We start from the raw sequence: 27619 nt of genomic DNA, 5'->3' as shown, positions 1-27619 counted from the left end.
TTGAAGGCTGGAGGAGAAGGAGATGACAGAGGATGAGATGGTTGGAAGGCATCACTGACTCAACGGACATGAGTTTGAGTAAACTCCGGGAGTTGGTGATGGACAGGGCGGCCTGGCATGCTGCAGTTCATGGGGTCGCAAAGAGTTGAACATGACTGAGCAACTGAACTGAACTGAACTGAACTAGATAAAGGGGGGGGGCGCGATGTTCATCATAACTCATATGGTTTTAGTAGTAGTATATGACACCAGTAAGGCACTTAAAGTGGAACCTGGCACCCAGGGAGAGCGCAGTAAATGTCAGCTGTGATGACGGTCATGCATACTGCAAAGTCGTCTTCTTTCCAGATGAAATATCTCCGGTTCCATCAACCGTGCTGTAGATCATGTAGTTCTAAAAACAGCTCCTCCCTTAGAAGCTCCTCCATACAGTGAGACCCACAGGAACTGATGTGATATTCTGACATTGTAGAACCTGCCCCCGGTGCAATGGGAATAGCACCTGCCTTGACACAGACTTCACAATGGTATCAGTACTGCCTTTGACTGAGTTGGCTTTTTATCTGCTCAGTCACATCGCTAGTCCTTATCAGTCTTGTCAACACCTAAAACTACCAGGTTTGTTTTTTTTTTTTTCCATTAAAAACTACTGTCAAACCAAGCCTTTCCAAGCTATACTTACGTAATTTCTTTTGGAGGCATGAATATATTTACATCTATTAAACTTAATTCTAAGTCTGGGATCTTTGTTCCAGTCTATTGCAATATGTTTGTATTCTGGTTTTATTATTTCAGTCTTTCCTAAGGTTGTATCTGTGCGAAATTTGAGAAATATGCTTTATTTTTATCTAAGCGGTCAATAAAAATGTTATCCAAACAGACCCAAAAACAGAGCCCTGTGGGAAACCACTAGAGATCTCCAGCTAATAAAAGAGCTTTTCTTGAATATTTGTCTTATGACTTGACCTAACCCTATGATCATTATCCTTCCCTTTTTCACGAAGATAGCTTGTTCATAAAGATATGCTGAAACAATGTATGCTTTTTCTATTTCAATTCCTTGTGGGTAAAAGAACTGTTGATCTCAAATTATTCCTTGTTAGAAAGAAAAGTAGTAGCATTATATAATCACATGATACGGTGCTAACCTCTACCACCACACCCCAGAGCTCAGGGCATAGCTACATGGGCTCCTCAGAACTTTAATTGAGTTGATTAAATGAAGCAGTTTTGATAGATTGTATTATGCAAGGGAACCTGACTCAAAGCAGCTGAGACTAGACAGTTTGGTGTTAAGCTGTAGTAACGAAATTCCATTAAAGTTTCATCTTTTCTGTTGAAGATCCTGGTTGGATCTGGGGCTTGGGACACACAGCTCAGGTCACTACCCACACTACAGTTCCTTGCAACATTTTCCTAAGGACTGCCTCTGAAATATGCCATCTGAAACCACATAGAGCAGTGGTCAATTTGTAATGTACAAAAGTATGGAATCACTATGTTGCACACCTGAAACTAATATAACATTGTAAGGCAATTATACTTTAATTTTTTTAAACAAGAAAAGGAGGGTTTCCATAGTGGCTTGGTGGTGAAGAATCTGCCTGCCAATGCAACAGACACAGGTTCGATCCCTCGTCCGGGAGGATCCCACATCCAGTGGAGCGACTAAGCCCGTGTGCTACAGCTACTGAGCCTGTGCTCTAGACCCCGGGAGCCACGACTGCTGAAGTCCACGCACCCTAGAGCCCAGGCTCCCCAACAGGAGAAACCACTGCGATGAGAAGCCTGCACACTGCAATGAAGAGCCAACACAGCCAAATAAATAATTTTAAAAAGAAAAAGAAATCCCACAGGAGTAAGAGATTGCCAAGGGGATATGTAAACCACAAGAAGGAAAAAGGTGCTGGATATGAGTTTTGGGGTTGGGGGGGTATTTATTTATTTGACTGCTGAGGGTCTTAATTGCAGCACACAGGATCTTCAACCTTCATTGCAACATATGGGATCTAGTTCCCTGACCAGGAATCAAACCTATACTCCCTGCATTGAGAGAGCTGAGTCTTAGCCACTGAACCACCAGGGAAATCCCCATGCATGAGTTTTTGACTCAGGATGAGATGCAAGGAAGTGGAAGAATTTTCTCAACCATGGGAAGATTAAGAACTCTGCCTCGCCCTGCAGCTAGGAGGCAAAGACTCATGTGGCTAGGAGATTGTGGATGAGTGACCTGGGGTGATCCAGAAAATATCGATCCTCAGCCAGTCCCTCTCCTCACAGCTTCCACGCCCGGGGAAGGGAAGACTGGAGGAGAAAACAGGAGCAGGAAAAAACTTCCCAGGTAAGGAAGATGAGAGGAGAGCTTCAGATATATACTGACTATGGTCATTATTTATTTGAGTCTTTCCTCAAACACCCTCTTTGGGGGGAAGAAAAAGAAAGGTGTCTAACATGGACCACACACACGTGACATTAGAAAGAAGACAGAACCAGAAATCAGGGCCCAGGGGTACTTAAGTCCTTTAAGTCTGTAAAATGAGGGCTGTGGAGACCAACTAAGGAAGCTCCGTGAGCTTTTCAAACGCTAACGTTTTAGGCGTTGGAGTGTCCCACTCTGACGGGTCAAGGAGGTGGTGGCAAGCAGGAGGTGGCAGAAACCAGGGTCAGACGCCAATCCTCTGCCACACGAACTCCTCTGCATACCTAGAAACCCTGACGTCAAGGGGACCAAGCATTATCTGCCCCGATGGAAGGGATGCCAGATTGTGACCACAGGAGGACCAGCGAATTTCCAGAAGCAGCAGGCTACACCCTGGAGGCTGAGTTCCCAGATGCAGGGGCTCAGCCATCAACACCTGAGAAAGAGTTGTCTGAAGCTGCCACCTCCAGTTCTGAAATACCCCCATGTTTCAGGCTGGGGCTGGGACGGTGGCAAACCTGCAAACCTAGTAGTAACAGGAGGAAAGTGGACGAGGAGGGAGAGGTCAGAGGGGCGCGGCTCAGTTCTCGGTGACGATGACAAGTCTAGAAACGAAGGGGGAAAACCCAGAACGCACCGGCTGGGGGTTTCACTGCTGCATTTCCGGGGCCAGACTGTACTCCTGGTTTTGGTAAACTTTTCCCGACAAAACCGAGTGTTCTCACCGCGTAAATACTCTTAGACACTAGTAACAACAACCTACGAAACCAGTAAGGGCTTCCCTGATAGCTCAGACAGTAAAGAATCTGCCAGAAATGCAGGAGACCCAGGTTCAATCCCTGAGTGGGGACGATCCACTGGAGGAGCAAATGGCAAAACACTTCAGTATTCTTGCCTGGAGAATTCCATGGACAGACAGAGGAGCCTGGTGGACTCCAGTCCATAGGGTCGCAAAGAGTCAGACACGACTGAGACTAATACATGAGACCAATATTTGTAAAGATGCCAGCTTGCCTGCAAACGAGCTGGAAATACCTTGGAGAGTTTCACAAAAATGAGACACAGAGCAGTGGAGGTCGGGCAAAGAAGATGGAGAGCGGATTCTTTAAAGTCGGTGGGAGAGAGGATGCAAACAGCTCACACGGTCAAGCCTTTTTAAATGGAACGCACGTTTGCCTCAAGCCCGCTGAATAGCTGCAGCCCTGCCGGGTGACCTTCGCGGAAGAGCAGCGGTGGACGTTTGCGGAGTCCCTGAGGGCTGATGCCTGAGGCTTTAGCGCCATCAAGTGGATGTAGAGGGTATGGCGGCTGTGGACGGCCTCAGCCTGAAGTGAGAGGCGAGGCTCTTTTTCATCTGACAGTGATAGATGAGGGGAAGGTGGCTGAGCTTCATTTCATTATCACCCGCTTAGTTCCAAGGAGATACCGTCTTGGTTCCCAGCCATCAATCAATTGGCATCATTCAAGGACCAGGCGGGGCTCAATTTGCCCATTCTATTTCAGCCCAGGTGGCGATGGAGACCTAGAGGAAGGGCTCTGAAACCCTCTTCTCCAGTTACACACTGATTCTCAGATGTCCAAACCTCCAGTCCCTGGGATGTCCCTATTAATAAAAGAGTTTAATTATGTGCAGAATACAGAGACCTGAAGTCAGATTAGCCTCTGGAAGGGAGGGTGGGGGTGGCAACAATTGCTGCCTGAATGGGGAACATTCTTCCACCACCCGCAAGAAAAAGAACTCAGAGACATGATAGTCTACTTGTCCAAACTATCCATCTGGAGAGAAAGCAGTCTCCAGCGACAGGCACCATATTCATGTCCTCTTGTGTTTCTGAAGAGATTGACTTAAGGATGACCCCTGAGGGGCTACAAAGGCCTGGCTCATTTTTTCCTTAAAAAGAAAGCAAATCCAGAGTGTTTGGTGGCTTCGCCCTCACTCAGCTCCCTTTGCTTGGTTGACAGGCCAGAAATACAGAAGAAAAGAAAAAAGTGGAGGAGGACTTCCCTGGTGGTCCAGTGGTTAAGACTCCGAGCTCCCCCTGCAGGGGCCATGGGTTCCAACCCTGGTCAGGGAAGTCCCACATGTCTCGAGGTACAGCCAAAAAGGAAAAAGCTAAATAAGTAAAAATTTTTGAAAAGAGGGAAGGAAATACATATATTTCTTGAGTACCCACACTGTGACAGATAATATACATTAAATTATATTGTTTTCTCCTCACAACAAACCTCCCTGGGTTATGGCCTCTTTGGGAAGACTAGAATAATCTAGAAGGGTCCAAATCATCATTTGTAATTCCCCTTTTCTTTTGTTTTCCTTTGGTGGGGAGGTTGGCTATTGATTTCTAGTTTCATCCCATTATGATCAGAAAAAAATACCTGTTATGATTTCAATTTTCTAAAATTTGTTAATACTAGTTTTGTGGTGTAAGATGTGATCCATCCCAGAGAATGGTCTATGCATACTTAAGAAGAATGTGTATTCTTCTGTTTTGGGGTAGAGTGTTTTATAGATAGATATTATATATATTATTTATATATACATGTGTATATTACATATATATATTGATATATATTTGCCCACACTGTGAGGCAAGTGGGAGCAGTAGCCCACCAGGCTCCTCTGTCCATGGAATTCTCCAGGCAAGAATAGTGGAGTTGGCAGCCATTCCCTTCTCCAGGGGATCTTTCCTATCCAGGGATTGAACCCAGGTCTCCTGCACTGCAGGCAGATCTTTATCAACTGAGCCACCAGGAAAGCCCTACGTGTGTGTGTGTGTGTGTGTGTATAACATATATATATACGTATATATATTGAGGCTTCCTAGGTAAAGAATCTGCCTGCCAATGCAGGAGACATAAGAGGCTCTGGTTCTATCCCTGGGTCGGGAAGATCCCTTGGAGAAGGAAATGGCAACCCACTCCAGTATTCTTGCCTGGGAAACCCCATGGACAGAGGAGCCTGGTGGGCTATAGTCCATGGGGTTGCAAAGAGTCAGACACGACTAAGCAACTAACACGTATATATATTACATATATATATATATAATATATATTTGGCCACACTGTGGGGCAAGTGGTAAGTGTGGAGTCTTAACCACTGGACCGCCAGAGTGAAGTGAAAGTCACTCAGTCGTGTCCGACTCTTTGAGACCCCATGGACTATACAGTGCATGGAATTCTCCAGGTCAAAATACTGGCATGGGTAGCCTTTCCCTTCTCCAGGGCATCTTCCCAATCCAGGGATTGAACCCAGGTCTTCCACATTGCAGGAGGATTCTTTACCAGCTGAGCCACAAGGAAACGCCAGAGAAGTCCCTGTAACTCCCCTTTCCATTACGAAACTAGGCTGATGTTAGTGCAAAGTCATGCGAGAAGCAATCAGCTCAATCTCCGTGAAATGTCCATTTCCCTAATTCAGTGCATCATTAATTCCCTCCAACCTCACCACACCTCTCCCCACAATGGGTTTTCTCTGTGATGAGAAGCAGAGCGTCAGACTCTTGGGCGGTAAATCCTTAACTCAGCAATCAATCTTGTAAATGTCATTCAGTTTTTCTCTCTTCTTCTTTACCCAAAAGCAATTTTACACTGCCCTGCCCAGCAAAGCTGTTTCTGGGATTAAGCAAATGATAATTGTTAGGTAGCCTGTCTTTTCCGAGAGAGATTATGAACTAATTGTATTAAATGAGAGATCTGGACTTAACCCCTCCTACAATTAAACCTCAGATGAAATGTGACACTGGCTCTGAGGTCTCTCCTGGTCTGACCCCGGCTGCCAAACTCCATTCTGAAGCTGCCACTCCTCTGTTTACTTGAAGCAAAACCTCAGATTCTTGACCCTTCCCAGCTCCCCCCTCACCTTTGCCACTCACCCCTAAAACTGGGCAACACACACTTGTTGTAGACACAAGGAGGAGTAGGGACACGTGGAGGACTTTCAAGTCCACACCCAGTGGGACTGAACCTTGAACTTCAGCTCCCACATAAAGACAAATGTCAGGTGCCCACCTCTCACATGGCTGCGGCCACACTTTTATTGCATCTGGAGGGAAGAATGGTGAATAACTTATTTTACAAGAAACAACCCCCTGCCCATGTGTGGACAATACCCACTTCCAGAATGCAGAGGGTGAACACAGGGTACATCTATTTACAGAGGCTGAGGAGTAAGGGGATGGGAGATGATCAGCGCCAGGAACTCAGAGCAAAACAGCACACATTCTCCTGGCAAAGAGAACTGGAGTTCATACACTCTGGTGCAGTCTGGAGGGACGGCCCCTGGGGAGGCGCAGCAGGGAGGTAAGTCTGAGGACCAACGGCACGTCTGGGAGAGCTGGCGCTAGGGACCCTGGTTAGGCGGCATCACAGAGGTGACTTTGAAGCCTGTCCCAGCCGGGCAAGAAGGGAGGTACCGGTAAATTGGCTTCCAGTGTAGATGTGGGCAGAGTGGGCTGAGAGATGGTCCTTTGCTGGTTTTGCTCAGATGTGCAACCCTGCTCTGAGCCAAGTGATCAGCACAAAGCCAGCCCAGAGTCAGAAGAGTTGGCTTCGGAGGCTGAACAGGTCAGCGTGTGGGTCAGATGACCAGAGCCTCAGTCACGTGTAAAACGGCAGGGATGCTAAGAGTTGCCCTGAGTTGCCCGAGACTCCCACTCGAGAGAAGTAGCCTTGGGATGGGACCAAGGAACAACTGCAATGCTGCTGAGAACTGTGGTCCCCACAGCCCCATCAACCCCAGGACAGAGGAAAGGCGGCCGAGGAGGCGGGAGGAGAGGTCTTCCTGTGATGCTCCTGGGAAGACTCAGGACTCAGCCTTCACCTCGTGGACTCCCTGCTGGTTCTGCTGACGTGCGGCGTTCATCTCACCCGTTGGGTCATGTTAACTGACATCTTTCCTTCCTTCGTAGTCACTGTAAGGGCTAACCCGAGTCTGGGCCCGAGGAATGGAGAAATCCTTTGGGGAATCCCGATTCTGAAAAGGAAGCATTTCGTCTTGCTCAACTCACTCCACTTCCCCGGCCATTTCCACAGCATCTCTTCCTCCAACCCGGGCAGGATTCTAACGTTCCTCCCCTTTCTTCTCAGCCCTCCCCTGCTCTGTGCTCTCCTGTCCTAACCTCACGAGGCAGATTACAGGAAAAGTAGACCCGTCATCCTCTCTAGGTGACATCTAGGGGCCATCAGAGTGGCAACATCATCTATTCCCGAAGGACAGATGTTCCTGCGGTGCTAACACTGCCGACGAGAAAGGGGAAAGGGCTCCTTTACCTGTAGCTGGAAATGGGTGGAGTACGGCGCGTAGAGCGTGCTCCCTGTCTCTTCAGAACCTGAAACAGAAGGAGAGGAGTAGGTAAACATCAGGGTCCCCTCCTCTGCGCCCCAACCTGTGCTCACCCCAGGTGAGTCATGTATAAACCATGATGCATATCCGTTTAATTCTGTCTCCCTGGGAGACAATCAGGGTTTTTGGGGTTTTTTTGTTGTTTGTCTGTTTTTAAAGAACTATCTTACTCTCTTTTTAATTCTTTTAATATTGATTTATTTATTTGGCTGCACCAGGACTTAGTCACAGTACCTGGGATCTTAGTTCCCTGACGAGGGATTGAACCTGGGCCCCCTGCATTGGGGGTGCCGAGTCTTAACCATCTGACCACCAAGGAAGTCCTCGATGGTCAGTTTTGTGCCTGAGGAAACTGTCCTCAAGCCTGGGACCAGGCACAGAGGCAGCCCAAAATTGGTTGAATAAATGAACAACTAGCCACATATAATCACTAGGGAAACACCTTCCAAAACACCCTCCAGGGGGACACATGTACACCCATGGCTGATTCATGTTGTTTGACCAAACAAAACAAATTCTGTAAAGCAATTATCCTTCAATTTAAAAATTAATTAATTTTAAAAAATGACCCTCCAGAGGCTCTTCGTCCTAGGCCACTTCAAAAGCACATTTGAAGCTAGTGTTTTCAGACACATATCTGACCAGAGGTGTACCTAGAGGGAATCTTACTGAGGCTTTACCCACCTCTTTACCTGCCCGACAAGGAGGGGTGGAAATTCCATGATTTTCTTTGTGAAGGGATAGAATCTATGAGCAATCATTTTCTATTATTTGGGAGAAATCAGAGGGATTTTTTTTTTTTTCTTGGCCAAGTGGCATAGAGGATCCAACCAGGGATTGAACCTGTGCTGCCTACAGTGAAGCGCGGGGGAGTCTCAACCACTGAACCACCAGGAAAGACCAAAATCAGAGGGATTTCGACTCAGGAACAGACCAGTAAACACACACGTTCATCACAAAAACTATTTAAGGAATTCCCTCCAGTCCAGTGGTTAGGGCTGCACACTTCCACTGCTGTGGCCCATGTTCGATCCATGGTTGGGGAACTAAGATCTCCCAAGCTGCCCATGCATGCTTGAGTGCATGCTCAGTCATGCCCAGCTCTTTACAGGGCAGCTAAATACATAAATACAATGCAATTTAAAGCAATCCATTTATTTCCCACCAAATTTACCTCTTCAGTTTACTCAACAAATTCCTAAGCACCTTCAGTATGTGAGATATTGTGAAAAATAGGATTAATCAGAATGATTCTTGCCCTAAGGCTGACACTGGAGAGTCCGGAATATCTGACAGCTACGAAAATAACTCCAAGATGAGACAGACTCTGATAACAGCATCTCAAAGGTCTAGAGCTATTTGGGTGGAGAAAAGACTGAGCAAGACTGGGGAATAGGGACGCTGGAAAAGGAAGAGAATAAGGAGGGACATGTCCTCTTTGAATAAAGAGAATAAGGAGGGACAGACACTCTCTGAGCCCAGACAGGCAGACGGGAAAGTGCAGGGGACTTGGTTTGTTTGAACTGAGAGCACAGCTTTGGGGGTGGTGGGGTTCCGGCTGTGAAAAGCCTCACCAGTCGTGTGTGCTGAGTTGTTCAGTTGTGTCCGACTCTTTGTGACCCCGGGGACTGTAGCCCGCCAGGCTCCTCTGTCCCTGGAATTTCCCAGACAAGGATACTGGAGTGGGTTGCCATTTCCTTCTCCAGGGGATCTTCCCGACCCAGGGATCAAACCCGCATTTCTTATGTCTCCTGCATTGGCAGGCAGATCCTTTATCACTCACTGAGCCTCCTGGGAAGCCCACCAAGGAATTGGTAAATGCAGTGGATAATGGGGAGCCAGTGAGGCATAGGGGCAGGAAAGGGGGTGGGCAGAAGAGTATTTTAGGGAGAGGGAGCTGACAGTGGTCCTTGGAGTGAAGGGAAAGGATTAAAGGATGGAAGGCCAGTTAAGGACCCATAACGTGGATTCAGGCATAAGGTGATAGACTGAAGCATCGGGAATGGACAAGAGGGGATGGGTGGGAAAATATCCCCTCTGCCCTGCCCCCCAGCTCTCCCCCTCCCTTCAGACTTCCCGGAGCACAGGAGAGGGACCAGGGCTACAGAGATAATACCAGCAGGTCATGTACCACAGGCTCCAAGGGCAGAGAAATTCACTAGCTGGAGCTATGAACCTGGCCTTGGAGGTCCCTCCCTTCCCTGATTAGGCGCAGAGACTGATATAAACTCAAGAGACCAACGCACAGAGGCATATGAAAGTGAGAGTGAAGTTGCTCAGTCGTGTCCGACTCTTTGCAGACTCCATGGACTGTAGCCTACCAGACTTCTCCATCCATAGGATTTTCCAGGCAAGAATACTGGAGTGGGTTGCCATTTCCTTCTCCAGGAGATCTTCCTGACCCAGGGATTGAACCTGGGTCTCCTGCATTGTAGGCAGACGCTTTACCAGCTGAGCCACCAGGGAAGTCTAGAGACTGATATAAACTCAAGAGAGCAATGCACAGAGGCATATGAGTAAAGACAATTTCTGGCTATTAGTGTAGTCTGGCTGCTCACCATTCCATACAAGAGCAAAATTCCCTCCCGCAGGCCAGAGACGGACAAGAAAATGTAGCTCTTCGGGCTACATCGAAATCCTCAGTAACTTTATGGAGATTCCTGCTGGTTTATGATAAAAGAGTTTTCTCCCCACTTTGTGCTCTGTGGTCACTGCATGACTGGGCTTTGTGCATTCAAATCTACAAAAGCAGGGGCTTCCCTGGTGGCTCAGTGGTAAAGAATCTGCCCGCCATTGCAGGAGGTGCGGGTTCCATCCCTGATCTGGGAAGATCCCATATGGTGGGAGCAACTAAGTCTGTGTGGCTTAGCAACTACTGAGGCAACGCGCATGGGAGTCTGGAAGCCACAACTACTGAGTCACCCATGTTGTGACTACTGAAGCCCAAGTGCCCTAGAGCCCATCCTCTGCCACAAAAGAAGCCCCTGCAATGAGAAGGCCTTGCATTCAACTGGAGAGTAGCCACCACTGGCCAAAACTAGAGAAAATGCCCTCATAGCAATGAAGACCCAGCATAGCCAAAAATTAAATAAATGTATATTTTTAAAAATCCACAAAGTCTCCACATTTCTACAAACGTTGCCCCGTTGTCTTCTATAAAGGACACCATCATCTCACCCACTTGTCTCTGGGAATTTCTCCTTTTCCATTCCTTCGCTCCATCTTGTTTTGATTCAGAGAAACCTACATGGTATTGGATAGAAAGTACTAGATAGGGACTTCCTGGTGGTCCGGTAGTTAAAGACTTCACCTTCCAATGCAGGGAGTGCACAGATTCAATCCCTGGTTGGTGAGCTAAGATCCACAAGCCTCATGGGCAAAAAGCCAAAACATACAGCAGAAGCAATATTGTCATAAATTACATAAAGATTGTAAAAAATGGTCTGTGCCTATGTGCTCAGTCGTGCCTGAATCTTTGTGACCCCAGGGACTGTAGCCCGCCAGGCTCCTCTGTCCATGGGATTTCCCAGGCAAGAATACCGGAGTAGGTTGCCATTTGCTTCTCCAGGGGATCTTCCTGACCTAGGGGCTGAACCCGCATTTCCTGCACTGCAGGCAGATTCTTTACGGCTGAGCCACCAGGGAAGCCTAAAAATGATCTACATCAAAAATAGAAAAAAGTACTGACTCCTGAGGCCAGCTTCTGGTTCTATTTGTCTCTAACTAGCTGGATGACTTTTAAGCAAGACCTGAGTTTTGGAGAACTTATGTTTTATCAGGAGCATGTCCTGTATGTTCCCTACAGTAATAATATCTTACGATTTTATCCATTTTTTCCACGAAGGATTCTGCACCCAACCAGGTTCTATACCTTGAATGATCCCCTCTTGAGAGTAAGCTCTGTTCACCACGCCATAGCTCTGTTTCAAGAACTGAGGCTGACAGAAAGCATCCTCCACAGGGTAATCCATGGGGTTCTGTTGCCTTGTGAGCAGCTGAAACTCGGGTGCAATGTAAGCCAGCAGGAAAACCCAGCCATTGGCCACCAAGGCTGAACTGAGGATGGTGTCGTCCCACTGGGGGTCGAGGGTAGGGACCAAGAGCAGGGTGATCCACGCCACCCAGATGCCAATGGAGAGGATAGTGGTGAGGTAGATATGGGCCCCATGTCTCTTCCAGGCAGTAAAGGATCCCTGGAAGCTGAAAGAGGCCGTGAGGAAGGTCAACGCCATGAGGAAGAGGACATAGATGAGAAGCATGACAAAGTCCTCATTGCGCCGTGAAGGAGAAAGCTCAGAGAAGATGTTGACGTTGGTCCTGTTCATGGTGAGGACCACATACTCGATGGCAATGATGTCCTGCACCAGACTGAAGCCCAGGGCCAGGCCCAGCATCACCAGCATAGACAGCGGCTGCCTCCCTCGGACCAGCTTCGTCAGGTTGAAGGCGTGAACCAGGAGGCAGGAGAAGCAGAGGGCGAAGAGGACGCCGAAGAGGAAGAATCGCGTGGGCCCCGTGCTGCCGTCCAGTGTGATGATGAAGGCGAAGGTGAGGCCGAAGATCCCCAGCACACCCAGGAGGAAGAGGAACTGGGTGGGGAGCAGTTTGCGCTTGTTGGAGTCCTGCACCTTGCAAATGAGGACCAGGAGGGCAATCATGAAGGCCACCGAGGTCACAGCCCCCACACCAGCCAACGCCTCTAAGACGATGCCCCAGGCTGCCTTCTTATCACAGAGTTTGTAGTACCTGGGGTCCAGGTCTGAGCGGCAACCATCAGGGGCTGTTGTGGACATTCTGGTCCTGCAAGAAAGCAAAGTTGGGCTGGGGGTGAATCTCTCCCATTAACTCAGGCATAGAGGACCAGAAACAGTTCGAAAATAATTTTGTATCTTTAGTCAGGGTTTTTTGGAGAAGGAAATGGCAGGTGAAGCGAAAGTTGCTCAGTCATGTCCAACTCTTTGCGGCCCCATGGACTATACAGTCCGTGGAATTCTCCAGGCCAGAATACTGGAGGAGGTAGCCTTTCCTTTTGCCAACCCAGAGATCGAACCCAGTTCTCCTGCAAAGCAGGTGGATTCTTTACCAGCTGAGCTACTAGGGAAGCCCCAGGAAATGGCAACCCACTCCAGTATTCTGGCCTGGAGAATGTCATGGACAGAGCAACCTGGTAGGTTACAGTCCATTGAGTCACAAAGAGTGGGACAGGACTGAAGCGACTCAGGGTTTTACCTCTGTTTTTACAACGTTAGAGCAAGCTACTAGCTGTTCTCCACCTCTCACGGCAAATTCTAAAGGCTGATGAAGGGAAAGGACTCTTCATACCTCCCTCCCTGCAATTTAGCTATATTAATATTTTCCCTGAAGCCAGGAAACCCAGAACGCTGAATGGAGTATTTGAGTCACATCTCAAGGAATACGTCACAAAGAACTTGCCAGGGTTCCTGCTATTTTTGACTAGTGCTTTCTTAGGAACTGGTGAACATGGAATTATCTAACCATAAAGTTAACACTTTGTGAATTCCTTGGCGGTTCAGTGTTTAGGACTCAGCGCTCTCACTGGCCGGGGCCCGAGATCGATCCCTGGTCAAAGAACTAAGATCCCACAAGCTTTGTGGAGCACCTAAAAAAATAATAAAGCTAACACTTGAATCATATTAACAGTCTCCAGTTTTTTTCTACCTCGGGCCCAGCCATGGATATTATCTGTAAGCCTCCCAACCTCTCTCAGACAAGAGAATCATAGGTATTATCTGAGTTATGTGAACCATAGATTTCTCTGGAGAGTGTCAGCCTTCCCCTCTTAGCCACTGAGCCCTCATCTTGAGCTCTGCTGTCACATATTATGTTCCCTCCCTCCCTAATTAAGGTTTAGAAGGATGGCACTGCTGATCCCAAAAGCAATGGAACCAGTCTTCCCTGTCATAGGGTTGGCCACGCTGTGGGATCTTAGTTCTCCAACCAGGGATCGAACCCATGCCCTCAGTAGTGAAGGTGTGAAGTCCTAACCACTGGACCACCAGGAAAGTCCCCATAGCAAGCTCTTAATTAGCTACTCGTAAGGAGGGACATCCTGGATGACATGAAAACAGGTGATCCAACAGAAAATATCACCAATAGCTCATGCCCCTTTTTGGGCTTCCTTGGTGGCTCAGATGGTTAAAAAAAAAAAAAAAAAAACCTGCCTGCAATGCAGGAGACTCAGGTTCAATCCTTGGATCGGGAGAATTCCCCTGGAGAAGGGAATGGCAACTCACTTCAGTATTCTTGCCTGGAAAATCCCATGGACAGAGGAGCCTAATAGCTTCTCAACAGACATATAATTTTTTTTTTCTGAATTATTTGACTGTTTTTAAGTTTCTATGACACAACAGAAAGCTTTTGTTTTGTTGTATGCTGTTTATGGAATTGTGATTTTTTTTTTTTTCCTTTTTGCTATGTTGCAGGGGTGCTATGTGAGATCTTAGTTCCCTGATTAGGGGTGGGCCCTGTGTCCCCTACATTAGAAGCACAGAGTCTTAACCACTGAGGCCCAGGGAAGTCCCTTCAAGTTTCACTTTGTAACTCAGCCATTCATTCAACCAGCACCACTACATGTCCATCATTCTGCCAGATGATCAACTGGTAAAGGGGAAACAGACATCAGACATGCTCCTTGCTATAGTAGAAGAAACAGATCTAACCTGCCACTGCTGCATAGCCTTCCCATGGACTCCCCAGGCCAGGGGTCTGTCACCTGGACTCCAGCCCAGGGATATGACACTCTGGTCATCCCAACCACATGCAGAGCACAGAGCAAAGGATGGGTGATGTTCCACCTCCGCAAGGCGGTGCAGAATGAGACGCAAGAGGACAAAGAAAGGCAGATGAGCTTCAGATACAGGCAACCCCTGAAATACACAGCCCCCCAAAGTCTGATATGGGTGGTACAGGACAGGGAGAGGGACAGGCCCCCCTGAGGGGGGCTGAGGATGTAGAAGAGGAAGGGCGCGGTCTAGGTCAAGGGCAGTGTCTGCAGGGGAAGGGACCAGGCTCACTCTCTCCTCCCTCCCCGCTGCACTCCTCTCTGATTAATCACAAGGGCGGCTTCCAGCTGGAAAGGTATTTCTCTCACCCTCCGTGCCCCTCCCTGGCACTGCTCCTTCCCCACCCCTCAGGGCAGTGCTGTTGGCTGACAAGTCATTGTTGTCATAATTATCTGATAATTATAAAGGACTCTGAACCAGTCTACTCTGAACTCTCAATCTTGAGAGACTGATGAGGTTTTCCACTAAAGGAACGTTCTGGTGCTGCCCGGCACCCAACTTGGACCTCTGAGCCCCTCCTCTGAGCCGTACAGGGAGGGTTTGTGTGCTGGGGCCTCCTGGCACCCCCAGACCAGGGTCCAACACTGTAAGCACACGAGGAGAAAGAGAACCTGGCATGACTTTCTTAACACAAGAGAAACCATTTTTAGTCTAAACCATTTTGTGATCTATGCCTGGCAATAAGACTTGCCCTTGAATAGGTCTCACAGCAATTAATGATTTTTTTTTGGCTACACCTCTCATTGAGATCTTAACTCCCCAACCAAGGATCAAACTCATGCCCCCTGCACTGGAAGCAAGGAGTCTTAACCACTGGACCACCAAGGAAGTCTCCACTAGATCATTTTTAGCCAGATCTCAAACATCATTCTCTACATAGCTGCTTCAGCATATATTTGTCAAGAACAAAACTCCTTTTTAACTTCATCCCACTTTAGAAATTAACAACGACGCTTTCATATCAAATATCCAGTTAAGGTTCATGGTTCTCAATTCTCTTGAATTGAGAAAATTTGAAAAACTTTTCAAATGAAAACTTGTTGGTAAATTTTTTTTATCTGAGTGACTAATTTTTTGAAACTATTCTTCCTATTTCACCTCTCAGTCCTCCTCCACCCTTTCCCCAACATAACAGCGATTGCACAATGGGTCTGAAATGTCCCGAGCACTTTACATTTTGTCAGAGGGAAATAAAACTGAACAAACTCACTCACAAGCAGATCTGCACTGAGAAGGCGCTGGGTCACTCAGGGAATGGCCCAGATGAGCCGCCAGGATGGGGGCTGGGGAAAGGGACAGGGTTCTGAGGAGCTGAAGTCCTTTATTTTATTTATTTATTTTTGAAGTCCTTTAGAAGGCAGGGTTTGAGGAAGAAAAGAGCAGTACCACCATTTGAGAATAGAAACTCAAATAAAAGAGAATTAAAAAGCAACAGCCTCGGAGAAGAACCTGAGGGCTGGAGGAGAGAGACAAACTGAAATGAGATTAGAGGTCATGCGGTAACCAGAGTCAAGGGCAGAGAGACCTATGTGACTTCCCTGGTGGTCCAGTGGTTAGGATTCCATACTGTCACTGCCGAGGCCCAGGTTCAATCCCTGCTCAGGGAACTGAAATCTTGCAAGCTTCACAGCACAGCACCCCCCTCCCCCCAAAAAAGGAAGGGTGGGCAGAGAGACCTAGAGTCCAACCAAGAAAGCAGGTGCTCCTACAAAGACCAAACAAGGACAAAAAGAGACAATCTACTCCTGGACCTGCTCTGAAGAGGAGGGAAGGTCTCATAACTCATTCTCACAATGGGTCAAGCACGGCTGTATACAACTCACTTGTCTGAGTCTTACAACCACCTTATGATATAGCCCATATCATTTTTTCAATATTTATTTTTATTTATTTATTTGGCTGTGCCAGGTCTTAGTCGGGGCACATGGAATCTTTTAGATGTGGTATGTGGAATCTAGATCCCTGCCCAGGGATTGAACCTGGGCCCCTGCTTTTCGAGCATGGAGTCTTAGCCACTGGCCCACCAGGGAAGTCCCAGGCTTAGGCTCTCAGAGACACTCTGTCTGTGGCCAGGGGACGAGCTATCACCTGTCCACCCTCAGCCCCTGCCTACCTCTCCAGCCTCATGCCTCACCATGCCTTCCTCATCATCCCCTTATGTGTGCTTCTCATTATCTCCCCAGTAAGCCCCACTATCTCGCTTCAAATCTGCCGCCCCATCTGTATGGGGCGTTCTCCTTGACATCCCTCACCTTAGAGGTCCCCTCTTCCAGGATGTTTCCCTGGATGCCCTGGTTCAATGAGAGACTGTTGTTGTTTACTAAGTCATGTCTGACTCTTTGAGACCCCACGGACTGTAGCCTGCCAGGCTCTGTCCGTGGAATTCTCCAGGCAAGAATACTGGAGAGGGTTGCCATTTCCTACTCCAGGGGACCTTGCCAACCCAGGGATTGCATCTCCTGCATTAGCAGGCAGATTCTTTACAGCTGAGCCACCGGGGAAGCCCCCTGATGAGAGCTACATCCCCTGAATGCCCAGAGAGCCTTCACATTGCCTGCATTTATCACAAAATCCTATAGTGCCCCTTGGTGAGTCTTTGTCTTCTAAATTCAAAGCCTCCTTAAAGCAGGGATTGAGCTGTTAAAATTCTCTCCCCGACCTCTAGCCTCGCGCCTGACGCAGTGAAAATGAAAGTCGCTCAGTCGTGTCTGACTCTTTTCGACCCCATGGACTATATGGTCCATGGAATTCTCCAGGCCAGAATACTGCAGTGGGTATCCTTTCCCTTCTCCAGGGGATCTTCCCAACCCAGGGATCAAACCACATTGCAGGTGGATTCTTTACCAGCTGAGCCACAAAGGAAGCCCAAGAATACTGGAGTGGGTAGCTGTTTCCTTCTCCAGCGGATTTTCCCAACCCAGGAATAGAACCGGGGTCTCCGGCATTGCAGGTGGATTCTTTACCATCTGAGCCACCATGGAAGGGCAAGCACCTAACCAGGATGGATGAGTGAGTGTGTGGATAGAAGTAGAATCTGGTGGGGAGCAGGGCTACTCTTGAGACAGTGGGGTGGGGCGGGTTTCCTCATAAGCCCCCACTGCGTTTGGCCCCAGTTCTAACTCCCTCTCACCCATCCTTCTCAGGTGGGTCTGAGGTAGGAGTCTGGCCACAGCTGGGCTACTAAGTGATTCCAGGTGCCTCCTGGTAGCTTGGATCCTGAGTAAGCAGATCTAAGCAGAGGTTTTACTGGAATCCAGTCATTCGCTCCCACCCAATTCTCTGATGACTAAACCCTGCGCTCTGGAGGGAGATGGTGAGGTTTCAGCCTAGCCCCAGACACGAGCAAGGACCTTGAGTCATAAGGGTGAGACCCCCTTCACTTATTACTGCAGCTGAGCCAACCACTCCCATCCAGTAATCCACCAACGCCCACAGCCAAGACCCCGATAGCCCTTGGTGCTGGCTTAAACCCTTTTCAAATGAGTCAATGCATGACAGAAAGGTTAAAAAAACAAATGAAAGATGGAGGAAAGAGAAAGGAAAAAGAAAAAAAACAAAGCGGGGGTTGGGGGGAAAGACGAGAGGGAAGCAGGGAGGGAGGGAGTCACTGGGCTCTATTCCGAGGCCGCTGACTCCGACCTTTAGGACAGAGGGGTTTCAGCTGCCTCTGTGTGGACACCATCTCCTGGAGCCTCCGTTCTCTCCTCTATGAAAGGCAGCCAGGTGCTGAACTAGGCATTCTGAGCCCATGTCCAGCAAGGGATGAACAGCTTTTTGTAGACAATTCCCAAGTCTCTTTCTCCCATCCCCTCATCCTGCTTCCTGCCCCGTCTCCTGTCATTAAAAGAATGTCTGCCCCAAACTCCTAACCAAACTCCAGACCGGGGCTGAAGGTGAGGTTGAAGGGTCTGAGTACCGGCTTAGGACACCAGGGGAACACTCGCCTGCTAGACAGAGCCACAGGGTCACTGGAGCAGGACTGACCCTAAAGTTGCCCTGACCGACACAGGCATTGATGGGGATGCAAGGTCAAATGCCGGCATGTGAAGGGTCTTTTGGGTGCTCCTTTCCAACCTCTGAGACCCCCCTTTTCCAGAGAGGTGGGGAGGGTGTCTGGAGTTACTTATATCCAGACTTAGCAGCTTGCCCAGCTGGCTGTATGTGACCCTCCCCGGATTATCTGAGCAGGAATCACCCATGGCCCTGAATTTTGCCCAGAGCTGATTTTAACGTTCCTCCTTATATGAGATTTATCTTGTTCTCTCATCTAAAAAGAAGAGGACATAAGATGGTGAAGACTCCGCCTGCAATGCGGGAGACTCAGGTTTGATGCCTGCATTAGAAAGATCCCTTGGAGGAGGAAATGGCAACCCACTCCAGTATTCTTGCCTGGAGAATTCCAGGGACAGAGGAGCCTGGCGGGCTACAGTCCACAGGGTCACAAAGAGTCGGGCACACCTGAAGTGACTTGGCACAACACACATATATATACATAGGGGCTTCCCAGGTGTTGCTAGTGGTAAGGAACTCACCTGCCAAAGCAGGAGACTTAAGAGATGCAGGTTCGATCCCTGGGTCAGGATCACCTGGGAGGTCCCTATGTATGGTCCCTGGGTCAGGAAGAGCCCCTGGAGGAGGAAATGGCAACCCATTCCAGTATTCTTGCCTGGAGAATCCCAGGGACAGAGGAGCCTGGTGGGCTACAGTCTGTGGGGTAACAACTGAAGTAACTTAGCACACATATATATAACTGATTCCCTTCGCTGTAGACCTGAAGCTAACACAACATTGTAAATCATTGTAAATTGTTTATACTCCAGTAAAAACAGCAAAAAAAAAAAAAAAACTTAATAAAAAGAAGAGGATGATAATGATCTCTAAGGATAACTGCCTGGGGGATGATAAAAAACAACTCAAGTGTTTGTTAAGTCAAGCCAAGTCTTCACACCATCCCAGCCAGGCAAATTGGCAACTTTCTAACATTTTAATTTTCTCTCTATTCTGGAATTGCCACATGCATTCAGTAGTAATAACAATAGTCACAATATAAGTATGAACAATACAAATGACAACTACTGTCACATATGGAGTCCCCTTAAGAGCCAGACTCGATGCTGAGAGTTTATATGTTTCCAGGTGTATTCACTCATTAACATGGTTTTACATCTATTTTATCATTTAATATTCCTACAACCCATTTTGTAGGTGATAAGACTGATTCTTGGAGAATTTACATATTGAATTTACTACACTTGATCTTAGCCAAAAGACCGAGAAGCGATACATATTGAATTTACATATTCAGTGTAACAAAGCAAGATTATCCCTTTATGAATAGAATTTTAATCTTTATGAATAGAATTTAATCTTCCATTTCATCTCTAAATCACTGTTTTGCTCCCTGAAGCTTTTCTCCCTGACTCCAGCCTCTATTTATTTTCTTATTTTTATTTTTTTAATTGAAGTATAGTTGATTTACAATGTTGTGTTAGTTTCAGGTACAGCAAAGTGATTCAGTTATGCATATTTATATTCTTTTTCATATTCTTTTCCATTATGGTTTATTACAGGATATTAAATACAGTACCTTATGTTACACAATATGACCATCTTGTTTTTCCACTCTCTATATAATAGTTTGCATCTGTTAACCGCAAACTCCCAATTCATCCCGGCCCCAGCCCCCCTTCCCTTTTGGCAACCATAAGTCTGTTTAAGCCTCTCTCTATTTAAACATCTGAGAAGTCGCCAAAGTAAGCAATCCTGCAATTGGCCAATCTTCCTGTCAATCAACATTTTTTTTTCCAATCAACATTTTAGTGTCTGCTTTGTGTCAGGTGCTGTTAAGTATACAAATCACTCAGACCCTCAGACCCAAAGTGTGGCGGCTGTCCCAGGACGACCAACAGAGTCACACTGACACATAAATAAGGGTTACAGAGTGTTTGGGGGATCTTGAGGGCACACGGAAAAGAGTGACCCACTCTCCCTAATGGGGTTTTTTTTTTTAAAAAAAGGCTTTAGAGAGGAAACCAGGGAGATGAGGCCTGAGAGATGGGCAAGGAATGGTGGGAGATTCTTAGGAAGGCAGAATCAATGGAGCTTAGAAATACTGGCTTGTGGGAAGAGATGCCCAGTTTAGATCTGTTGAATCTAAGATGAATTGGAGGGACTTCCCTGGAGGTCCAGTGGTTAAGACTCAGCTCCCACTGCAGAAGGCACAGGTTCCATTCCTCGATCCCTGGTCAGGGAGGCATCATTTAATCCTCACAACAGCTCTGTTACTATGCCCCCATTTTTTATTTTATTGGAGTCTACTAGATGTACAGTGTTGCATTAGTTTCAGGTGTATAGCAAAGTGATTCAGTTATACATATACATATATTCATTTTTAGATTCTTTTCTCATGTGGGTTAACACAGAGTATTGAGGGGAGTTCCCCTGTGCTATCCAGTAGGTCCTTGTTGGTTATCTTCTGACTCATATATAGTAGTGTGGGTGTGTTCACACCAGATTATGCCCCCTTTTACAGTGCAGAAAGCGAGGTATAGAGACTTTAAATAACTTGCCCAAGATGACCTGACTTTTAGAAACCAGGCTCCTAGAAGTTCCCTGGTGGCCTCATGGTTAGTATTCTGGGTGTTCACTGCCATGGCCTGGGTTCAATCCCTGGTTAGGGAACTGAGATCCCAGAAACCATACAGTGCAGCCAAAAAAATAAATAAAAGCCAGGCTCCACGACCCGGGCTGTGCTGACCTCCCGGCTCTCAGACATGTGAGTCTGAGGCTCAGGAGATGTTTGGGCTGTGAGCACAAGTGAGGGGTCATGGAGGGGTCACAGCTGTGGATACCAGATCATACAGAGAGCATGCATGGCAGCGAGAGGGCCGAGGACAGAACCCTGGAACACCATCTCAACCAAGCAGGAGTCAGCAGAGGTTGTTCAAAAGAGACTGCCAGTGTTAGTACAAGAAATAAGCCCAGATGGTCTCCCAGGAGCCAAAGAGCAGCTTCCCAGAGTGGTTGATGGAGTAAGATGCTCCAAGGACAGCAAAGAAGAGAAGATCTGAAAATGGACTTTTGGATTTAGGAATTTTTTAAAAAATGGATCTGCCAGGGGACATCCCTAGTGATACAGTGGTTAGGACTCCCCCTTCCAATGCTGGGGGTGCAGGTTCAATTCCTGGTCAGGAAGCTAAGATCCCACATGCCTCTTGGCCAAAAAAACTGAAACATAAAATAGAAGCAATATTTTAATGACATCAATAACGACTTCAGAAATGGTCCACATCAAAAACATCCTTTTAAAAAAAGCATATCAGCTCCTTTTTGTCTGTTAGAACAGATTCAGCCTCAATTTGAGCTTCGAGGCTTTTCTCCAGCTAGTCCTCCCACCTACTTTTTCCAACCTTCCTAACTCCCATCCCCACATCTATGAAAAACTTCCAAGAGCATTTTCTCTCTGGAAGGGAACTGGGGCTCATCTAAGACCTTCTCTGACAAAGTGGCTCTTTGCCTCACCACATGCGTTATTCTCCTTGCCAGAAAGACCCTTCTCCCCCTAATCACAATTCATGTACCATGTTTCTTAGAAATTTGACTCCAAACTTACCTCTACCTTGAGGGTTTTTTAGTTATCAGTCCCAACTCATTCTAAATCTGTGATCTCATTGTAGTTATTAACTATTAACTATTTTTCAGCACTCAAGTCTTTCCATAGATATGTCATATATTACAGCGGTCCCCAATCTTTTTGGCATCAGGGACTGGTTTCTTGGAAGACAATTTTTCCATGAACCAATGTGGGGTTAGGGAGTGGTTTCAGGATGATTCAAGTTCATTACATTTACTATACACTTTGTTTCTATTACTATTACATCAGTTCCACCTCAGATGATCAGGCATTAGATGCCAGAGGTTGGGGCCCCCTGGTACAGCATACATTAATATCAGTGCTAACTCGCCTATCAGATAGCAAACTCTTAAGGAAATAGAGCAAATCTTCTATTTGTTGGTATTGCCCTCACTATATGCTCTGCACAGTGGTTTTTGAGCAAATGATTTGGACTAATACTGGGTGTGAATAAAACTCAAAGCAAGTTATTCATTAGTAAGTGTGAGTAATGGAAAGGAAAGATTTTGGGAGCTGCATATGTGATGCTAATCCTTGTGTTTTAGTCTAGGCTGAGTTCTAAGATGAGGGTGGAGTCCCACAGAAATTCCTCTGTACTAGGTGCAGGATTAGCTGTAAATGGAAAGTATCTACAACAAAATGTCCAGGAACCCCTCTTCCAGGTAAGCCATCTGGATTCTGATGACATAAAAATGATGCATCGTCGAAACAGCGTGTGAACAACATCTGAGTAACATCACTGAGTTGAGTTTCTAAGTAGTAACTAGGAGAAAATAAATCATCCTTCCTACATAGGCAGTCAAACAAGCACTGAGTTGGCCAGAAAGTTCATTTGGGCTTTTCACAAGATCTTACAAAAAAGCCTGAATGAACTTTTTTGGCCAACCCAAAATAAGAACAGTGTTCATCCCAATTTCTTTACTTTTTGGAGGTATTATCATATTCCTCTATTCTAAACAATGCATGTGAACTTTAGATAAATTACTGAAACATAAAATAAAATACAGGAAATCACTTTTTTTGACTTAAGATTTTGAGTGAAACTACTAAATCTCTTATGCCCAGAATTTAAGGATGTGAAAAGCATCAAGAAAATAGGTGGATAAGATGAACTCCTCTTCTGGTATACCACCTCAAAGACATCTTCTTTCAAGTGTTTTACTTCCACATATAAAGGTGATATATTTATGTTCTGAGATTTATCTCTCCTTACAAACCTGTATTTCTAAACCCTGAGAATAGTACTACCATATACTCAGTGTATCTAAAAATACAATATAGATTATCTAATGTGGGAGAAGATGAAGAGAACAGACTATGTGGCCAAAATTAGACGACAATAGCAAGCAACTATTATTACAATAAATGTAAATGGAATGTTTTTTATTTTGAAAAGACTAAATCAAACCGTATGATACCTATAAGAACCTCACCTAAAACAATAGGATTCAGAAAAGTGGAAAGGAAAGAAAAGGAAAAATAAAAATAAGTGCAAAAAAAGCAGCAACAACAGATAGGTTTATTTAGTAAGTATTATGTATCAGGTACAAAGTTAAATAATAGCTTGTTCAAGGTAAGAAAAATAAGAATTGAGTTATTATTATCACACAAAGTTTAGTTAAGGCAAAAAGCTATTATGCTGACCTAAAAACTTTTTTATAATAATTAAGAATGCTCCACATTGAAGATATAACCATCATAAACTTGTATGCAGTGAATAATATACCACCAAAATACATAACACAATAGCTACCAGGAATACAAAAAGAAATCAAAAGAAATACTATAGTTACAAGAGACTTTAACACTTCTTTATCACTCCTCAGCAAATGAAATAGAAAAAAATAAACGGCAATAAGGTAAATTTTTAAAGTGTTCTGTGGATACTTTAATCAAAATATGCTCTATCTTTATATTTTATTAGATCTCTATGATTAGTAATATAATTCAGATCCTCTATATCTGTGATCAGCAAATATTTTCTGTAAAGGGCCAAACAGTAAGTAGTTTAGGCTTTGCAGTCCATTTGTTTGTAGCCAAAAGCAGCCATAGATGATATATAGACAAAATGAGCATGGCTGAGTTCCAATAAAACTTTATTTACAAAAACAGGCCGTGGGATGTTTTTGGCCAGGAATCTGGTTTACCAACTTCTTTATATGACTTCTTCTATTGAAGTGGTTATGAACCATTTACAAAACAGCATATTTTAGACCACAAAAAATAATAACAATAAAGTCTAAAATAAGAAATGCACAGACCATATATTTTGACCACAAGGCAATCAAAATAGGAATATAAGCAGAAACAAACACACCAAACTACTCAGAAAATTCGAAGACTCCTCAAGCAAAATCATTCTTCCATTCAAAGACAAACCCCCAGAATGAGAATGAGAATAAAATCATAGTCAAAATTCTTCTTCACACCCTGTTATCTTCAATTCTCACTAAGGAGTGGGATACAAAAAAGCGTACTCCAAAGAAGATGCTCAAAGAGACATATATAGATAGAGGGGGACTCTCGGCCCTGGCCCTGGGAGGGAGCTGAGGATCCTTCCAAGTCCCATTAGGAGGAACTCACAGCCCAGCTCAGCCTTTTCCCAGCTACAAGCCAGCAGAGCTGGGATGAGAAGTCGGGCTTGCCGGCTCAAGGCTAAGAGCACTTCCCAGGATGTTAGCTCTTTCTGAGTTCCGCTCATTCCTATGTGCCTTTGAAGTACCTATCTACCGCTCCACACCTCGAGGCGCCTGTCTCCCAGATGACACCTCTGTTGACCCTCCCAGTACCAGCACACAGACCAGAGGGCAGAGCTCTGACCCCCACCCTCGCCCCTCCCAGGGGCCACAAGTAACCCAAGTATTCCCTTCAGGAATGAGTCCACAGCCCTGGCTGATTCAATCAAACCCTTCAACAGGTGTGGCGTGTACAAACATCAGCCTGGAAGCAACTCAGGAATGGAAAGTCCTACAAACTCCTTGGACCTGAGTTGGCTTCCCTTTCCCCAGGGGGAGGTTTAAGGGACCATATCCGACAATTGGGGGTCATTGCTGAGTCCCATCTGGTTGGTGCCTGAAGGTGGGCTGTTACTGGATACTCAAATGGACATTCAACCCAGGAGTCCAGAGTAACTCAAGGGACAGCAGAAGGGAGAATGCTGCAGAGTTGATGGCCACACTCATGTCACGAGAAGAGGTGGCTTCTAGAATCTACTTCCCAAAATTCAGAAGGGCACACTTGTGAAAGGACAAAATAAATGGACACCTCTCAGTATCTGGGTAGACTAGCAGGGGTCACCATCTCCTTCCTGCCCACCCAGCCAGTTCCCTGCCATTCCTCTAAGATCTTCCTCCCTCTTTTCTCTTTCCCTAGACCGAGCCCAGAACTTTTCACCTGCCGGGCCAGGATTCCACCTACTGGGTTTGTTCAGTGTATCTGAGCAGAAACTATTTATCCTGATTATCTTTTTGCTCTCTGCCTCTTAGCCTGGGAAGTCCAGGCAGGAAAAAAAATCTGAGTTGAGTTAAACTACAGGAATTCCTTTCCTGGGATTTTTTTTCCCCTCCCAGCCAGCTGCAGTTCATTACCGGGGTCTCTCTCCTCTTGCATCTCCCCCTTCTAGCACCCCCTGCCCCCTCCTACCCCGCACCCCCCGACCCCCGAGGATTTCAATCCGCGAACCCAGCGCGCTCTGGCTCCATGCGCCTCACTTACCCTGAAGCCTCGGCTTTGGCACGTGAACTCGGCGCTGCTTCGCGCGCGTGGAGGGAGCACTGCAGCCCCTGTAGGTTCTGGGGGAGCCCGTGGGCAGGGATCGCGCCCTCGCGGCGCCGAGCAGTTATAAAGGCGACCGAGGGAGGAGGGAGCGAGGGGGTGAGCAGAGGGACAAGGGGCGGGAGAGGGTCAGGGGGAGAGGACACGCCTATTCCAGTTCCACGGCACTGCGCGCTGTTATGAAAATGAAGTCCCCGGGCCAGGGCCTGAGCCAAAAGCCGCCTGACGTCAGCGGCACAGTCACCCTTGCAATGCGGGGTGGTGGTGGGAGGGGAGACCCAGAGCACCCGCTCCGCTCAGCGCGCGGCGCATCAGCTGGTTGGGACGTCCCAGGGCATAGGGTAAAGAAAGGGGTCAGAGAGCAGATGCTTCCTATCCATTTGGCCAGCTGTCAGCTCCAGGAGGGAGCCACCCCCGCCCTCCCGCCGGGCACTCCAGTCCGCCCAGGACACGGGCTGGACAGTTCGCAACGTCCCATGTGATTCCTGGGTACCCTGGGAAGCCAGGCCCGGGAAAGGGGGAACTGGCCAGCGCCTGGGTGCTCCGCAGTGGCAGTCAAGGCGGGTGGAGGCCAAGAAAAATATCCAGCCCCGCATGGCAACTCCCCCGGTCAGAACTGTCCCCAGACCCACCAGTGCTGCCTGATGGCAGAGAGATGGAGAGGACAGGTCCTTACGTCTTCATTTCCTCACTACCCCCGCTTAGGGTCTTGACAGTGCAGGTGGAGAGAATGGATGCCAGATAAAATTATGAAATAAAGGAATTTGCCTTTCTGTCTGGTTCCCCCTCCCTCCACTGCCCACTCCTCTGCCACTGAAACCTGCTTTTATTGACTTGTCAAACAATCCCTGAGTGGCTGCCTCCTGGGTGCCAGCCTCCGGCAAGGCTCTACCCCACTGCCATGCAAGGGTGGGGGGCTGGGTGCATTTAAGGTGCTGGTTCGTTAGCACACCTGGTCAGCACACCTGTTACTATGCATGTAAGTGAACGGAACAGGGAAGGTCTAGGACTCCCCAACTTTTTCCTCACATCTCCTCACACCCCAACTTTCCAGAGTCTTTTTTGTTTTTAAGTTTTTATCGAACTTGTTACAACACTGCTTCTGTTTTGCTTTTGGAGGGGGACCAGAAGGCATGTGGGATCTGGTATTTTGGAGACAGTGACTCCAGCTTTGTAAGTTTTTATTTCTCTCTCAAGAAATCACAGCCAATGTCTAGCATCTTGGAAGACTTCCCTTGAGGTCTGCAGCTCAAGGGTCTAAGTCCACGGGCTCCTCTCCCGGGCTCCTAGGCCTGCGCACGCACGTGTGTGTGTGTGTGTGTGTGTGTGTGTGTGTGTGTGATTGTCACGGACCGGAAGTGACAGCACGTTTTAGCATGTGCTCTCTACTAAACCAGGTCTTCTCTCTGGACCTCAGGTTTCTCGTCTGTTAAAGGAGGAAGCTGAAGTGGTTCATCCTTGTCACATGTATGTGTCATGCAAGCCACAAAGGTCAGCCACAGGTATAATTTAAACTTTCTAGCAGCCAGCCACATTACAAGAAATAAAAAGAGGGGAATTAATTTTAATGATGTATTTTATTTAACCCAAGAGATCCCAGACATTGTCATTTCAACATGTAATCGACATTTCTTTAAAAAAAATTAATG

General features: G+C 46.9%; 1 protein-coding gene and 1 non-coding gene across 2 annotated transcripts; both read right to left on the bottom strand.

Annotated features, from left to right (window-relative positions):
• Positions 1-6430: 6430 nt before the first annotated feature.
• GPRC5A (G protein-coupled receptor class C group 5 member A) lies at positions 6431-26198 on the bottom strand. The gene is made up of 4 exons (XM_043882471.1): positions 25911-26198; positions 11632-12560; positions 7688-7746; positions 6431-7391 (listed from the first exon to the last, which is right to left on the bottom strand). Exons 2-4 carry the CDS (start codon positions 12551-12553, stop codon positions 7299-7301), a joined length of 1074 nt encoding a protein of 357 aa, XP_043738406.1. The 5' UTR covers positions 12554-12560; positions 25911-26198; the 3' UTR covers positions 6431-7298.
• Positions 10154-10226, bottom strand: TRNAC-ACA. Its single transcript has one exon. It is a non-coding gene; the product is annotated as a tRNA-Cys (tRNA).
• Positions 26199-27619: the final 1421 nt, after the last annotated feature.

The sequence above is a fragment of the Cervus elaphus genome, chromosome 22 (assembly GCF_910594005.1).
Source record: "Cervus elaphus chromosome 22, mCerEla1.1, whole genome shotgun sequence".
Taxonomy (NCBI): domain Eukaryota; kingdom Metazoa; phylum Chordata; class Mammalia; order Artiodactyla; family Cervidae; genus Cervus; species Cervus elaphus.
This window is presented reverse-complemented; position numbering and strand designations above follow the sequence as displayed.

Coding starts and splice junctions, on each gene's coding strand:
- GPRC5A (XM_043882471.1), bottom strand. CDS start 12,553: ATGTCCACAACAGCCCCTGATGGTTGCCGCTCAGACCTGGACCCCAGG. Junction 7,747..11,631: donor TCAAGAGGGGATCATTCAAG/GTATAGAACCTG, acceptor CTTCTGTTTCAG/GTTCTGAAGAGACAGGGAGC. Junction 7,392..7,687: donor CCACCCATTTCCAGCTACAG/GTAAAGGAGCCC, acceptor CTTCCTTTTCAG/AATCGGGATTCCCCAAAGGA.